Source organism: Elgaria multicarinata, chromosome 3, assembly GCF_023053635.1.
Source record: "Elgaria multicarinata webbii isolate HBS135686 ecotype San Diego chromosome 3, rElgMul1.1.pri, whole genome shotgun sequence".
NCBI lineage: Eukaryota > Metazoa > Chordata > Lepidosauria > Squamata > Anguidae > Elgaria > Elgaria multicarinata.
The window spans coordinates 122,724,383-122,741,561 of record NC_086173.1 but is presented as its reverse complement, the minus strand read 5'-3'; the positions used below and the strand labels follow the sequence as shown (position 1 = coordinate 122,741,561).

At 44.6% G+C, this 17,179-nt stretch overlaps 1 protein-coding gene across 1 annotated transcript; it reads left to right on the top strand.

Annotated features, from left to right (window-relative positions):
- Nucleotides 1–973: 973 nt before the first annotated feature.
- Nucleotides 974–8,842, top strand: RHO (rhodopsin). Its single transcript, XM_063121418.1, has 5 exons — nt 974–1,334; nt 3,502–3,670; nt 4,810–4,975; nt 7,600–7,839; nt 8,720–8,842. The coding sequence occupies exons 1-5, from the start codon at nt 974–976 to the stop codon at nt 8,840–8,842; spliced, it is 1,059 nt and encodes a 352-aa protein (XP_062977488.1).
- Nucleotides 8,843–17,179: the final 8,337 nt, after the last annotated feature.

Below are 17,179 nucleotides of genomic sequence, written 5' to 3'. Positions count from 1 at the left end.
GGCCTTTGGTGAATGATCTGGACCTCCGTCTGTGCCAAGGACTTTTAATATTGTCATTTTAAATGTTTAAATGTTTACTATTGGAATATGTTTAATATAGTTTTAACTTTTGTATATCTCTATAGGTTTTAAATATATATGTTTTAAATTTTGTAATGCTGCCTTGAGGCCCAGCATTGGACGAAAGGTGGGATGATGATGATGATGATGATGACGACGACAGCAACAACAACAACAACAACAACAACACAACAACAACTCTTTTGCCTGGGCCAAAATGAGAGGCAGGTGAACAAGCAAGCTGCAATGGTGAAAAGGAGGAGCATGTTCAGAGGCTCCTGTCAGTGGGGCCCTGCTGGAATGTGGGTCCTTAACAGGTGTCCAACCATGGTTACCCTTGATGCTGGCCCTGCTAGCCTTACTTGGAGGTGCCGGGGATTGAACCTGGGATCTTCTGCATGCAAAGCATGTGCTCCACCATTGGGATCTTAGTGGGGTAACCTAGAAAGAGGCCTAAACTTTGTGTATGATTAGCAAAAGCACACAGATAAGCATCCTTGGTAGCTGCTTCTTCACCTTGAAACTTCCTTTCAATGGAGATATGATTTCTCCAGAAATAGTGCAAGAGTATTTTAGCAAGATTAAACGGCAGCGAGCAGCCTCTGAAATGAACAGAACATGCAACTGCCTACTTCCTGCATCCTATTTTGCATCCATGTGTCAATTCAGTGTCAGTCCAGCACAGGGAATTAAGAGTGGCAATCTGAGCTTGGATTATTATGGTTAATATTAACTTAAGTCTATGTTATGCTGACACCAATTCCACAGGCTTATCTAGGGTCACATTTTATAAAGGTAGCAGTGCTAGGCTGGAATAGCCCAGAAAATACCTGCTCAAATATAAAGAGGTGATTTATAGAGAAATACAGAAACATATACTTGTTGGAAACGGTATACCTGAGGAGCCGCCACCATGAATGGAACCGAAGGGCATAATTTCTATGTTCCCATGTCTAACAAGACTGGTCTCGTTCGAAGTCCATATGAGTATCCCCAGTACTATTTGGCAGAACCATGGAAATTCTCTGCACTGGGTGCTTACATGTTTCTTCTGATTCTTCTGGGATTTCCTATCAACTTCCTGACTCTCTATGTCACGATCCAGCACAAGAAACTCAGAACACCCCTGAACTACATCCTCTTAAATTTGGCCATAGCCAATCTCTTCATGGTCTTAATAGGCTTCACCACCACCATGTACACATCCATGAATGGATATTTCATTTTTGGGACAGTAGGATGCAACATTGAAGGCTTCTTTGCTACAATGGGTGGTAGGTGTTTTGGTTTCCCCTCTCCCTAATTAACTGTAGAACATAAATGCGTATTTCAGATCTTCACCGTAGGATCCTCAGGATGTTTTTCAGAAAGTTAAAAGGGATACATATTTGGAGATTGTAGTTACAACTTGCTGTTTAGCATGCCTAAATAATGTTGCTAGCTTGGGGCAGAATGTAGCTTGGGGGAAAATGTTAATAGAATTGTTTGGGAGCCAAGCTGTTAAATATACTGGCAAATGATTAAAACCTGGTTCAACTTGAAAAGCGCAATGCAAAGATGTTCTTAATCTATGGATTTGTGAACCATCCATCTTATTTAGACAGAGATTATAGTTGAGATCTTCCCCTGGTTTTGGTGGAAGACATTAGTAGTGCCCCGGGAGATGTGTCTTGCAAATTCTCACACCTTGGTTGAAATGGCAGGGCTTTCACTAAGCCATCTTTTCTTCTACATGTCAGTCAGGAATTGAATTAAGTTGTCGTTAACAAAAAACAGATGAAAAATGTTTCTGTGCTCAAGTCAGTTTCAATCTTCATCTTTCAATCATTTGGATTCTGTGATGTTATCTTTTCTCCTTGATTCGTCACTCGGCTGCAGTCCTCAGGGCAGAGAAGACCTAAATTTGAAACAAAATAAACCAGCAAAAAGCAAACAAATTCTACCAAATTGGCTCAGTCTCTTTAGACTGCCTTTAACTATAACCAAGGAGGGCAAAAATCCAAGTTTTATTCCCTTCACATTTTAAAGTTTTAAAGTGTTCCACTCTGGCCAAAGTCCATTCATTTCACTGCAGTTTGTAAAGAAGCAAAAGTTCTAAGAAGCATCTATTCCCAGGTTGTTGTTTGGCTACAGGCAGACAGCAGAGAAAATAAACTTTTGGTCGAGAATGACATGACTCAAGCACTTACCTCTCAAGTGTCTCTCACTGGGAGGCGTATCCTGCATTCAACCTGTCGCCAAGGGCTGAGAGATGTGAGTAAAAGAAGTGTAGGATGTTGAAGCAGCTTTTAAGAAAGGAACAAAAATAAATGTGGGGCATGCTTAAGGTTCAAACTAGATGTGATGAGTAGCATGATTAAACAGGATAGCTTTTTTAAATGTAATTTTGCGTACGTTTTGATCTGCTTTGTTGGATTTTTAGTTACCACTGTAATGATTTGATCATTGTATTGGGAGCCGCCTTGGGTGCGCACACGGAAAGACGAAATACCCATGTTTTCAGTAAAAGGAATAAATGAATGAATAAAATAATAAACTTAGATCTGTCCCCATCGTATAGCGCGCGCACACACACACGCACACACACACACACACACACACACACACACACACACACACACAGAGGATGGGAAGTCTAATGTAATGAACAAATGGGTACAAGGGGGAGGAATGCAGAACCCTCACCTGCCCTTAGCTTATCTCTGTTAATTGTGCCCTTGATGACTCCTTTTTTGCCATTTTGCTCTGATACTTGGGAGTGCACATGTCAGAGAGAAGGAATGCAGGGAGGTTAAGTGACCTGCTATGAAACATGGAAAAGCAGTATAGAAATGTTGTGAACTGATTGATTGATAGATGGATGGATGGTATGAAGAAGGGTTCAGCTCCCTCATCTATTTGCTCATTAAACTTGATCCTCCCAAAATTGTTTATTTTTATTTTTATTTAAGTGAGTTGCATGGACTAGCCACTGTTACACGTGTTTGAATCTCAAAAACGAGGGAACTAGAGAGGGGGCTGATCAGATATGGAAGATGCTAAGTAGACCTAAGGAGCACATAAGTGAAGCTTAATACCGTGATCCAATACTTGTGGAACCCAGTTGAAATGTATCTTTGACTGGTAGTGGCTCTCCAGCATCTCAGGGATTTGCCAGCACCAGGTAGTTAATTACGTTTTAAGTGGAGATGCCAGGGATTGAATTGGGCACTTTCTGAATGCAAAGCATGTGCTCCGCCACTGAACTATGATCTCTTCCCCAAAGGCTCCTGGCAAGTCAAGTGTAATTTATTCTTGGTGTTATTAAAGACACAAACCAATAGAAATAAGAATGCTTTTAGTTGTTAAAGGAAGTGGCTTTTCCATCTCTCTCCCTCTCTGTCTCTCTCTCTGTGTGTCTTCCTTTTCCCATTGCAAGATATTTTTTTTGCTGTCTTACAGGTGAGATAGCCTTATGGTCTCTGGTAGTGCTGGCTGTGGAAAGATATGTGGTAGTCTGCAAGCCCATGAGCAATTTCCGCTTCAGTGAGACCCATGCTATCATGGGAGTGAGTTTCACTTGGGTCATGGCTTTGGCCTGTGCTGGTCCTCCTCTCCTTGGATGGTCAAGGTACGTATGCATCACTAGACATGTTTGTAAGTTTGGCATGACTAGACATTTTTGTAAGTTTGGGGAGAATGGGTCCAGAAGGACTGCTTAAAGTTCCTTAAAGGACATCTTTTGTAAGGGGAATTACAGGTGAACGGCCCACAATAGTTGAAGATACCTCCAGAGGACAAAAGCATTCCTGCCCACCCCATCCTCCAGTTAAGGATGATATAGTCTGGGGCCATGTCTTGACTGTGAATTTGAAGGGGTTGTAAACACGTATTCCAGCTCACTGCCTTAAGGCATCACGTTGTTTGTCGGTGGGGTGGGTGTGTGAGGAGCATATTGGTCTGAAGGGCTTGTAAAGATAGCATTTGTTTGTTTTCTTGATCTGGCTTTGAATCTGGCTCTAGCACTTGCCCTTCAGGGAAAAGCAACTTTTAAACAATAAAAGATGGATGAGGCTGTAGTAGTAATTTTTCTTGGACTTGCTGGCCCGCCCTCTCCCCTGTCCAGCCGATGATAACCAATCAGGGGTGGCCATCGGCTGGGGCATGCCTCCGCAGCAGCTCCGAGGCAAGGCGACAGACGGCAGATGCCGTTATCGCCTCACTCCAAGTGGGAAAAGTCATGGTAAGTACACAACTTTTTAAAATCAGAGCTTTGGGGGTTTGCCCCTGGATGGCTTCATGATGTCGGCTTCATTATATAGATGACCTGCTATCACTGTGGATCCACCTCAGGGCAAAACCCTCATCATGATGTACCCTGGGGGTGTCTGTGGAAAGGAACAAAAGAGACACTGCAGTTTTGAGAAAAAAAGAGAAACCAGTAGAGAGTGAGCTTTGGAACAGGAGGGAAACTTTGGGGTGCCTGGGCTATTTCTTTGGGAGTCTAATGTGCAGAAGACTACTTGCTGCTTTTGGGGCATTCAACTTTTTACCTCCACCTATGTTCTGTTTATACATTTCTAAATAATCCCAAACACACTTTGAGTCCCCAGTTATCTCTTCCTCCAAAGGAATCCAATCTTGGGTCAACCCTGGAACATCTTGCCACATGGGGAAGTGGGTGCATGCTAACAGAATTACATTTTTAATATTGCAATGTCAGTTTGCAGACTACATTCTCACCCCCTGACACTTTTGGTTTAATTGTAGGTATATCCCAGAAGGTATGCAGTGCTCATGTGGAGTTGATTATTATACACCAAACCCGGAGGTGCACAACGAGTCCTTCGTCATCTACATGTTTGTAGTACATTTTGTCACACCACTGACTATTATTTTCTTCTGCTATGGACGTCTTCTCTGTACAGTTAAACAGGTAGGTGACCCTGCAGCAAGGTGAAACTCTTCCCCTCAACACAAACCAATTCAGGTTGAAAGCATTGTTCCTCACTTCATTATTTTCAACCCAGTGTAAGGGGGCTCACGTGTTAGGATAATGCAAGTTCTCAAACTTTCCACTCACAAAATGCTGGCAGAAGGAAGCCGAGTTGAGCATAACTGGCTGCTTGTTAGCTACCGAGCCATGTACAAGGTCAGGCTATTATCTTATAAAGCCCTAAACAACTTGGGACCGGGATACCTAGCAGACCGCCTTCCCTTATATACACCCACGTGACATTTATGATCTTCAGAGGAGGCCCTGCTTGTCATTCCGAGATGAAGAGAATGTCGTCATGAAGAACCTTGACGGTGGGCCTTCTCTGTAGTGGCACCCACCCTCTGGAGAACCCTCCCTCAAGCGGTTTGGAAGGCGGAAAATATCTTTTAAACACCTCCTAAAAACATCTTTTTAGACAACCCTTCTCTGGACTGTAACTTACTCTGGTTTTATGTGATTTTTAAAGTTTTAAATTTAATCTGGATTATTATCTTATGGTTTTAGTTGTAAACTGCCCAGAGAGCCTAGGCTGTTGGGCAGTATAAATATATAATAAAATAAATAAATAAATAATCGGCCGGCAATTGCTGCTACTTTATACTGATATCTAATACCTCTTTGGAAATCGCTAAATTCTTGCCCAGTGATTTCTTTGTGGCAGGGAGTTCTATATTCAGTTTTCCTCAAGTTAAGTACAGTCAATGACTCTGGAAGTACCTTGGCTCAGTTTCCCTTTTCAGGCAGAAATGCCCATCCAGAGGTCTTAAGTGAAAAAGACGCATTTATATGTATTTCTTCCCGCCTCCACATGCCTCTCAAAGTATTCTTACTCATGTTCTTTCATTTCTCCTCCCGCCCATTCTCCTTTTACACCCATTCCCTCTCCCCTCCCTGCCAATACCAGTTTCCTTCATATCTCCTGCCTGCTGCTTTTACATTCACTTCCTTCTACAACAGCTTCCTTCTGGTATCTCTTTCCTCTCTATTCCCAGTTGTTATTCTTGTGTTGATTAAATATTAACATTTTATCTCGTTTTCTAATTTCCTTCAAAGCCCCCTGTTGCCCTTTTCCCTCAGAGAAAGGACAGGGAGACCCGTCCCTGCCTTCCCCACTGAACTTTTCACTCTCGTGGCCACATTTACTCAATCCCAATTTCTCTCCGCCCCCATTCTCCACCTTTGCACACACACACACACACACACACACACACACACACACACACACACGGGCTCTTCAGTTCTCAGTACCACTAACCCATGCCAGGTTGTTCTTCTGAGGCAGAGGAGGTGGCTATCACTGTGGCCAGAAGGTGCAGCAGCAACCCTGAGTTCTCCTTTTCCTTTCCCTCAGTCCATCTTATTATTATTATTATTATTATTATTATTATTTATTTATATAGCACCATCAATGTACATGGTGCTGTACAGAGTAAAACAGTAAATAGCAAGACCCTGCCGCATAGGCTTACAATCTAATAAAATCATAGTAAAACAATAAGGAGGGGAAGAGAATGCCAACAGGTACAGGGAAGGGTAAGCAGGCACAGGGTAGGGAAAAACTAACAGTAGAAAGTAACAGTAGAAGTCTGCACAACATCAAGTCCTTTTATTCATCAAGTCCCATCTGTCCTTTTATTCACCCAAAATATTTTTATGCTGCCTTTTGCAGTGAAACTGCCTCAAGGCGGTTTACAAAATAAAAATGTAAAACAATCAAATATAAAACGCAATTAACTTTTTGCTTGCCTTTTTCGCATTCTTTCTCTGCCTTCCCCCATAATTGCCCAGTGAGTCTTTTCCTCTTTCCTTATTTATTTATTTATTTATTTATTTATTTATTTATTTATTGCATTTTTATACTGCCCAATAGCTGAAGCTCCCTGGGCAGTTCACAAAAATTAAAACCATTCAAAGTATAAAACAGTATAAAAACATGATATAAAATGCAATGATAAAACATGATATAAAATCCTTCCCTGCATGCTACAGATTATGTACTGCCCATGCAAGGAGCTGCCCAAAGGTTGAGGTGTGGCTAATGGTTGGTTAAGAAAGGAAGTACTGAGAAGGCTGCAGCGCTGAGGCCCACCTGAAAGTGAGCTGAAAGCCACAGGTGGTCTCCGGACCACGGGCTGAGAAGCGCTGTGTTACGATAATGGAAGTTCTGACAGCCTGGGTTCACTTCTAGAATTAGTAATCATGATTGTTATCAAACTGCCATTTGTACAAACTAAGAAATTACCTGGAGTTTGTTCTGCTTTGTCAGACATGCCAGCATTAACAGTTTCATGTGGTGTAACAGAAATGGTCTTCTCTTCCAGCATCCAAAAAGCATCCGTTTCATGACGAAGAAAAGCAAATGCTTCTATTGACTAGGGACACTTTGCCTCTCTCCCCAGCAGCCATTTTAACGCCTCTCCACTGCCTATCTCCACAGGCTGCTGCTGCTGCTTCCCACATGGCACTAGGATGCGTAAGGTTCCGGCCCCAATTATTAACTGTCCATTCCCAAACAGTGCTGTTGCGCAATCTTTAACCACATGCATTTGTCACGTTTCTAGGCTGCAGCTCAGCAACAGGAGTCTGCCACCACCCAAAAAGCTGAAAAAGAAGTCACCCGCATGGTCATCATTATGGTCATTTCCTTCCTGGTGTGCTGGGTCCCCTATGCCAGCGTGGCGTTCTACATCTTCAGTCACCAAGGATCTGACTTTGGGCCTGTTTTTATGACCATCCCAGCCTTCTTTGCCAAGAGCTCTGCTATCTACAATCCAGTGATTTACATCGTAATGAACAAACAGGTAGCTTGGCAATGATGCCCTAGCTTTTCAACAATATAATAATACTTTGGATTTATAGCACTTTCTTTAAGTGCCTAAAGTGCTTCCTATATGCATTATCTTAATCATTCCTGGAACAAACCCTGTAAGGTAGGCCGGTTTTATTATCCGCCATATTAGAAATGCAGAGAGGGGCCGGGGGAGGCCGAGAGATAGCAGTGATTTCATTGCTGAGCAGAGATTTTAACCAGGTTCTCCCAGCTCATCCACTGCATTTATCTCCCAGCTCATCTTCTCCTTAGTGTACTTAGATATAATGCCTCTTGATAAATGGTTGGGGTGGATAATATGAAAAACCCATATCACCTCTTTAAAGCAGAGCGGTGTGGCAAGGGACCAGAGAAGATGTTCTTACAGGCTCTCGAGAATTGTACTTGCTCTCAGCTGACTGACAAAATGCCTCCTCCCCTACGAAAATAGCAAGCTGCTAATGACTCTCACCATTTGTGAACTATTCACAGCAATAGGACTGAGCTCAAGCGTTTTGTTTCAGACCATGAATTATGGCATTATCAATTACTTCCCTGAGAGCTGGGTTGTGCCAAGGAATCAGCATATGGTCTCAGAGGATTTTCACTCACGTTGAAATGCACTACAGCCTTTGCTATCTGAATGGGCAGAGAGGGACAAAATAAAGCAGAGTGTTGTTCAGGCAGGACTACAGTGATAGCTGAGCGGTAGACTGCCTAGTAAGTTCAAATTCAGTAGAGTCATGTAGTTAAAGTTCAGGTGGTCTTTTGGGGATGCCAGGATACACTGCTGTCCTTTTGATGTGGGTCCTGAAACAGTTTTTGGATGTTGAGCATTCCACATCATGCTGATGTTGTTTCTTTGTTTGCAGTTCCGTAACTGTATGATCACCACACTCTGCTGTGGGAAGAACCCTCTGGCTGATGAGGACACTTCCGTGGGCACTAAAACAGAGACTTCCACTGTTTCCACAAGTCAGGTTTCCCCTGCCTAGATCCACCTTTGACTTCGCAACATTTCATTTGCATGGCCGCATTCTTTTCACTACTGCCACATTCACTATCTGCCGTTTGCAACTCACCTAGCAGAATAATAAACTCTTCGTTTTCTGACTGTGATTATAAGATGAACAAGGCTAGAGAACCTTTTGTGACCATGCTAAGTGGTGCAAATCAGTTCAGGTCCATGGCTGTAACAAATCACATGAGTAAATGGCTCTGCTGTCTAGGGCCATATGTACACTGCAGATCATCTTACCTGTTCGGTGCAGCATTGGCTAACATTGCCTCAATACTTTAATTCTGATCTTTAGCTGTCCGATTTGTGAATACAAGGTTGTCTGGAGCCAACTGGCTGGCCCTAAGTATATATCGCAACAATTGGTTCCCATCTTCCTCCTAGGTTCTTTTCCCAGCTTTGTATAAAATAAACAAGTACACATTCATGGGTAGCGATCAGACCCAGGTTTGTTGTTCCTGTTCTTTATTTCTTGTTATATAGAGGCTTATTGGAGCTTAAATTACAGGTATAATCAAGGAAAAATGTATCACACACACACACAAAACACCACTTTTGTGCACCCGTGAGGGTAGACAAAGATGACAGTCAGAACAACCAGTTCATAATTATTTCATATCCTTATAGAGTTCTGTAGTATGAAACAGGGGCCTTAGCTAGACCAGGCTATATCCCGGGGCGAACCCCGGGATCTTCCCTGTGCATCCACATGATGCACAGGGGATCCCGGGATCAGGGAGGGATCATCCCTCCCTTGCCCTGGGATAAAGCCCTCCCCTTTGGGCCCGCTTTTTTTGCGGTCCCTGGCTGACCCGAGACCGCGGAATGTGTGGCCCGTTTCCGTGGTTTAACCCCGCTTCGCACGATTACTCGCGTGGAGCCGGGAGTTGTGCACGAAGCGCAGGACTCCTCAGGAGCACTGCACCCATCGGGGTTAGAATGGGGGGAGCGGGGAAACCAAATTAAATTTAAAAAAACCCTTACCTTCAGTGCACAAGTGTTCATGCGCAGCCGGTCCTTTAAGAAAATAAAAAAATGGCAGGCGCAATGCCTCTCTTCCTGAGGTCATCACGCCTTATGTGTAAACAGAGGAGGGATCTCGCGTTAATCACAACGTGAGATCTTCACTCCTCCGTCCCGGACTTTCAGGTAGGTCTAGCTAAGGCCAGGGTGTCTTTCTTCATATCAGAACAATTTTCAGTACAATAAAACTGCAGTATGCCACACTGATATCAGTGCTCATATATTATCAATGCAAATAATTGTGAGCAGGATTTACATTTCAGTTCAGATACATGCTGCATTTACTTCAAATTATTTTATTTATTTCTAAGGGTGCTTCCAGATGAGGCTTTCATTGTGAAATCGCAATGCCTCCTTCACTGAATTTTATAGGGGGTCCAGAGAACATGCCCTATGAAGACAGACGGAAGGAACTTGGATGTTCAGTCTGGAGAAAAGAAGATTGAGGGGAGACATGTTAGCAGAGTTCAGGTACATAAAAGGGTGCCACAGGGAAGATGGTCAAGAACTATTTTGCATTTCCACAGAAATTACAAGCCGAAATAATGGGTATAACTTACAGCTACCTAGATTTCAATTAACTATAAGGGAAAACTTCCTGATGGTAAGATCTGTACAACAGTGGAACAGTCTACTACCTATGGAGGTTGTGGATTCTCCATCTCTGGAGGTTTTAAGTAGAAGCTGGACAGCCACCTCTCATGGGTGGTTTAATTGGTTTTCCCACACATTGCAGAAGATTGGACTAGGTGATCCTTGTGGGCCCTTCTAACTCCACAATTCTATGATTCGATGATGTCGTCTTCCATTTGTAGTCCTCCCAGGTTTTCCCACTGCTTCTTCCATCATTGTTCTGACATCAAGAAATATATTGTTTAACAGCCAAAAGAGCCATTGTTGGTTAGTTGGCTGCAAATGCATTTAATAATAAATAAATTAAAATATGTTTAGTTTGGTTGGGAGAAAATATTTATAAAGGGACTAGGGATAGGCTTTTGGCATGAAGACGGAATAGAGCAAGGGAATTGTCTGGAATTCTGAGATGGAAGATGGCCCAGGAGGAAGTGGGGATCCGAAAGGCAATGTACTCAAGATGTGACGACCTGACGGAAGGATAGGTGGAGGAAGCAGAGAGCTGAATGAAAAAAGGCAGACTATGTAGGCGGTTGTGAAGGAATACAGGGCCAATAAAAAGGAAGTAGGGAAAAGCCTCACAATGGGCCTATGGGTGAGAGGTGTTATATGCAATCTGTGGGAAGTGAGGAATAGCCAGGAAAATAACAACAGTAAGGAAGCTATTTGTGAAAGGAGGATTTAGTTTGATTTAAATAACCAGATAAATGTTTCATTTTGTACATTGCTTTAATTGTGGATGGAGGCCTGGACACTTTACCTTTTGTGATGGCTCCTTTAGCTACTATTCTTAGAAGGTGATATTATTTTGCCTTTTAAAGAGGAAAGCCTAGTATCAAGAAGCCATATGAGTAAACTGGAAGAAAAAGTATCACTTTTGCGGCATACAATCCTCACTCTGTAACAATCCATGAAGCAGGGTGAGGGGCCTGCATCAGGCCGTAGAGCAGGAGGAGTGGCAAATTGTGCCCTGTAATGGCATATCTTGACATAAGAGCAGCCATGTTTGATCATTTTGATTAATCCAGATAGAAAGGTCAGATGTTGAGCATTGAGCAGCAGCTTTTAGGAAATTCTCTGTGTTTCACAGAACCTCTATCTCGCTTCCTCTTTCTTCCCTAGTCATCTTGGTAACAGGTCTGCTGCAGGAAAGTTGTGGTCAGCTAGAAATTTCCATTTTAGTAAACAGCTTTCTGCGCATGCTCTATTTCCTTTGTCGAACTGAGTAATAAAAAGAGTGGGCACACCCAGCAACCCTCAGAGAAGAGTTTTCCTTGGCAGAGGTAATGTTTACTCTCCATTGCAATGTGAATGCCTTTCTTTCTATTAAAGATGTGTTGGATCATAAGAAGTGTCTTCAATGTTTGGGCCACAACAGCGTGCTGCGCTACCCCCACCACGACAGTCTTCAGCGAGTGCTCTGTAGAGCCCTGCAAGCTGCTCTTCCATAATGGCATTTGCCCCAGTGAGAGTACAGTTGCCTGCCAGCCAAATGCCGGCCAGCTATCCCCTCACATGACATACAGTTAGTTTCAGGTTTGGATGATTGGGTTAAAATTGAGGTGTCAAGAAGTCAGCTGTGTTGATTTCATTAAGGCCTGCCCAACCTTAGGCCGTTGCTAGATGAGGACTTAGCCCGATGTGAGGCCCAGGCTCCCTGCTGTGCATGCAGACGATGCACAGGGGATCCCGGGGTCAGGCCGGGCTAAATCCTCCCTTGACCCAGGATAACTGGATCCGCTTGTGGCCCAGTTTTTCTGCAGCTCCGGCTACTTCCGTGGCTTTTCCCAGCTGCTCGCTTACTCACGAGTAGCCGGGAGAAGCCGTGCACTGGGCACAGCACTCCATAGGGGGGAGATGGGGGCCGGGGGGGAGGGGAAGAGCGGACCCGGCAGGAGAGATGGGGGGGGGGAAGAGCGGAGCCAGGGTGGGGAGATCACGGACGGGGGGGCACGGAGGGGGCATCGGACATGGCGGGCGGGTGATCGGGTGGGCATGGAGAGCAGGCTGGCGAGCAGGCAGGGGGGGCATCAGACATGGCAGACGGGGGGGGAAGAAGAACGGGGCCAGGGCAAGGAGATCGGGGACGGGTGAGTGAGCGGGGGGTGGACATGGCGAGTGGGGGGAGGACAGGTGAGCGAGCGGGCAGGGGGGCATCAGGCATTGTGGGGGGGAAATCAGGGGCAGGGAGAGCGGGGAACCCTTTATATTTTTTTTAAAAAAGCCTTACCTTTCCGTTGGTGCGCTCCTGCACACATGGCCCCTCTAATTAAAAAAAATGGTTGACACGATGGGGCTTTCCCTTACCCTGTCGCGTGTTACGTCTAGCTGGGGCGACGGCCTGCGCTAGCTGCAGCGCGGCCTCGCCCTGACTCCCCCCTGGATTATCAGGTAGGTCTAGCAAGGCCCTTAGTGCCACCATTCGAGCACTGACTGTGTAGGCCAATAGAATAAGGAGATTAGCACAATCCAACTGAAAATGGTTAATTGTTTGCTCGTCTCTCTTCCTATTGTCTTCCTCCAACTCAAACACTAAGCAAAGGCCTGTGTCAGAAGAACTTCAGGCAGCAGAGATTCACTATATTTTCTTCATACCATGTGGCACGTTTCCATGGTAGCATACACAGGTTGTCATGTGGCTCTTATTTCTCTCAGTTCCCTCCCATTTTCCCACACGAACACACAGCTTCTGACCTTGAGTTTCTTACCAGTCTTTGGCGGGCACCTTTCTTGTTTTCAGCTGCAATCCCATTTGGCGGCTGCCCAAATCGGAAGCACTTGGCCAACACTCTCTCTTCAGAGGATTAATGGGCAGCTAGCGTTTCTTCACTCTATAACAAGCAAACCAACTGAGCATATGGACCTGAGATTTTGACATATGTTTGAGGAGCAGCAAGATGGCATAGTGAAATTGTACTGAAGTATTTGAATTTTTATTTTTAGCTCAGGTTTTTTTTAAAAAAAATATCTCTCTCTCCCTGTTCAGAATGATCAATGTTGGAGACTATTTCTGTACAGTGCGATGATCCTCTCTGGATTTTAATCCTAGGCAGCTTTACGGAGAGTGATAGGGAAGGTAGCAGGAAACAAGGAAGTTAAATCTTCAATAAAGAGCTATTTGCAAGGATAGCCTTTCTCATTAATTTTACTGACATTTCTACAAGTTAAGCTCCCTGTACTTAAGATGGCACCTCATTACTTTTTTGCATGTAAGAGGAGTAATTTTTGGTAGGCATGAGGAGGAATTGGCAACTTCAGTTTTGCCTGGATATATTTTATCTAAAAAAAAATCCTTCATAAGAAAGTATGTTATGAAATAGATTCATGGAAGAGAAAATACACCAATTTTCAACTTGGGATTTAAGCTTTGATTGATTCATTTTTACGATTAATCACCTAGAGCAGCCTTTCTCAACCTGGGGCGCTCCAGATGTGTTGGACTACAATTCCCAGAATGCCCCAGCCAGCTCTGCTGGCTGGGGCATTCTGGGAGATGCAGTCCAACACATCTGGAGTGCCCCAGGTTGAGAACCACTGACCTAGAGCATTAACTGCCTTTTTTGACAGCCTTACAGACTACTTATATGATTGCGGGGATCCGTGTTGTAAATAGCAGGAGCCGAAAGAGTAGACCTCACGTAAGATTCCCCAAAGAGAAAATAAGTGCCGAAAGCACCCGTGGGAAGACTTCCCTGAAGAAAGCTCAAGGCACAGGGTTTTTTCTAACCCACTTCTGCAAGAAGATTTCAAAATGCAGAGCAGGAAAAAAAATGTCACAGCACTAGTAATATTATTACATTTTCTATAAATGTAGAAAGCCATAGAAGCAGGGGCTGAACTAGTTGAGCCAACATTTTCCTCACCCTCAGCCCTGATACATCAGAGATACAAAGACCAGTCTTCTTATTAGTGTAGAACTCACCACTTTAACACATATTTAAATCTCAAAAGGTAAAAGCTAGGTCTTCAGCTGTTGCCCTAAATTCATCTAGGTACAAAATATTTACTAGTTACATTTTTGTCCCACCCTTCCCTGAAGACGCTCAGGCAGGCATACATGGTTCTTCCACACACTCCTTTATCCTCACAACAAACTTGTGAGGTAGTTAGACAGTGGGTCGGATCTGGACTCTGCTTTGTGTTGCCAGAAGGGCTCCCCTGTGACCAATTCGTGAGGATCCTCCTCATACAGCAGTTTAAAGCCTTGTGTAGAACAGCACTGTGTATGGAGCTGGTGAGGAGCAGACACAGGGCTTGTCTTGACGAGGGGTTTGGCCAGGAGTGGATTCAGAGTGGTGGCAAGCCATCTATTTGATGCAGCTGCCATCCCAAAGCCATCTGGGGCAAACCCCCTAAACTGCTTTAAAAAAGTTGGGCACTTACCCAGACTTTTTTGAAGCAGAGGTGTGCCACAGCCAATGGGCCCCCCTGATTGGTTGCCATCACCTGGAGGAGGGCCAGTAGAGGTGCTGCACGTCCCTTTCTTCCTCCCCCTCCGGCTGCCCTGTTGCTTTTCCCCCATGTTTTAATTTTTAAAATTATTTTAAGTTCGCAACTACGGATTAAAAACAAAAAAGGGGGGGAGGAACTGGGCAGCCAGAGGGGAAGAAGAGAGGGACGCGCGGCACCTCTCTTCCCTCTGACCTCCCTCTGGCTGCCCTGTTCCTCTCCCCCCATTTTTTAATCTGTAGATGTGAAGGTTTGCATCTACAGATTAAAAAATAAAAAAAGTGGGGGAGAGGAATGGGGCAGCCAGAGGGAGGTTGGAGGGAGGACAGCCAGCTCCCCGTTCCTCTCCCTTCCCGGGTGTTCCCCCCAGTGGTGGCGGTAACTCCGCATTGGTGCACCTTCTCATGCAGATACCAGGAAGGAGTGCCAATGCAGGAGCCTGAGGCCTCGCGCCACCACCGTGCCATCTTCAAGACGATGGTGCAGCTGCCATCGTGAAGCCATCCAGGAGCACACCCCTGAAGCTCTGCTTTAAAAAAGTTGACTTTTTCCTGTCAGCAAGGCGCAGAGGAGCATTTGCTGTCTGTCGCCTTGCTCTGGTGTTACAGTGGAGGTGTGTCCTGGCCAATAGCGACCCCTGATTGGTTGCCATGGCTTGACAGGAGGGGGAAGGAGGGGGCAGACCAATGAGCCAAATGGTTTCTGGACAGCCTCTGCACCTCCACGGTCCTTGCAGAGCTTACCAATACAAAGTAACAAATAAAATAAACAATTTTGCAGGGCGCACCGGAAAAGTGGGGAGGTTGTGGTTCGTCTCTGCACTTCTCTAGAATTGCGCAATTACAAATATTTTTTAAAAACAACAACCCAACAACCCCAAAATAGCAGTAAAACCAAAACAAAACAGGGCGAGGATCCGACTTTCCCCTCCCTGACTCCTTTGTTTTTGGATGCTGGGCGGAGGAGGGAACAACAGGGGATGTGTGGAAGAATGGGGCAGGGGCACTAGGGTGGCAGCGGCCCCATGAGCCTCCAAAACCTGCATTTGCGCTCCTTTCCGTGGGTATTACTATGGAGGAGCGCAATTGCAGGATGTCAGATAACGAGGCACCAATGCGACCTTGCACAGATACGGCCACAGAGTAATCAAGATTGCTTCTCTCCTGATACAGAAACCTTTTGAATACTTACCCAGTTTTTACATACATTTCCAGACCAGTCCTTACCCTAAAGGCTGCCAGATAAAACTTTCCAAAATAAGGAGCTGCTTTGGAGCTGTGGGGCCCACAATAAGGGGTGTTCATTACATGCTACGGAAGCATGAGCCTACTGTGCTCTACAGATGTTCTGGAAGGAGAGATCCTTTAAATTAGGAGACATCTGGCAACCTTACTTCAACCAGTGGCTGGCACCCAATGAGAACTCCCAAGTGGAGGAATTATGTCTCTTTTATTTGGGAAATTCCTGGTGACCCAGAAATGTCTCCTTTTCCTTGTTTGTTCCGCAATCTCCTGCAACCACGCTGGCAGCTTGACAATCCACCCACAAGGCTCCCATGACCCAACAAAACTGAGAACCACTCGCATATACAAAGCCTGCTGTGAATGTGCATTCCAGCAAGAACGGAGTTCCTCTTGCTCAGATCTCTTTTAGCACCAGACCTAACAGGCTCCTGCAATCTCTATGGCTATTCTGCTCCATGATTTCCCAAAGCAGCAGGCCAGCTAAAAGTGTTGCCATAATCGTGGGTAATCTAATCATTTCTCCTCAATCTAATTTACGCTTTAAACTCTGATGCTATGATTATTTATTTGGAAGTATGTCCCTCCTGTGTTCAGCGGGGGCTCATTCCCAAGTAAAGTTTGCCCTAGTGCTGTACATTTGAATTCCACTCCTTCTGTTCCAACCACTTCAACGATTAAAACTAATTTTGCTATAAAACAGATTCCAATTAAAATACGAAATGCCACGAGTTAAATTTTCCACATGCCAGCTTACGCGGGTTGCTAACGGTAGCCCATAGTGGAAAAGTCTTGGAACACTTTTAGGAAATAGCAAGAAATGAACTTTTAAGATGTTAGAATGAGGTATATGTAGTGATGTTTACATCCCAGATAGCTTTTATGTAACCCAAGGGCTTGTTTACATGCAGCTTTTAGATGCACACCACATTTAGGTTGCTCGCCGCTGGCTTTGGTAGATCTGAGGC

Bases quoted from the DNA above. Each gene is read 5' to 3' on its own strand.
- RHO (XM_063121418.1), top strand. From the start codon at position 974: ATGAATGGAACCGAAGGGCATAATTTCTATGTTCCCATGTCTAACAAG. The intron at 3,671-4,809 runs GTACGTATGCAT...GTTTAATTGTAG, and splicing joins CCTCTCCTTGGATGGTCAAG to GTATATCCCAGAAGGTATGC. The intron at 4,976-7,599 runs GTAGGTGACCCT...TCACGTTTCTAG, and splicing joins TTCTCTGTACAGTTAAACAG to GCTGCAGCTCAGCAACAGGA.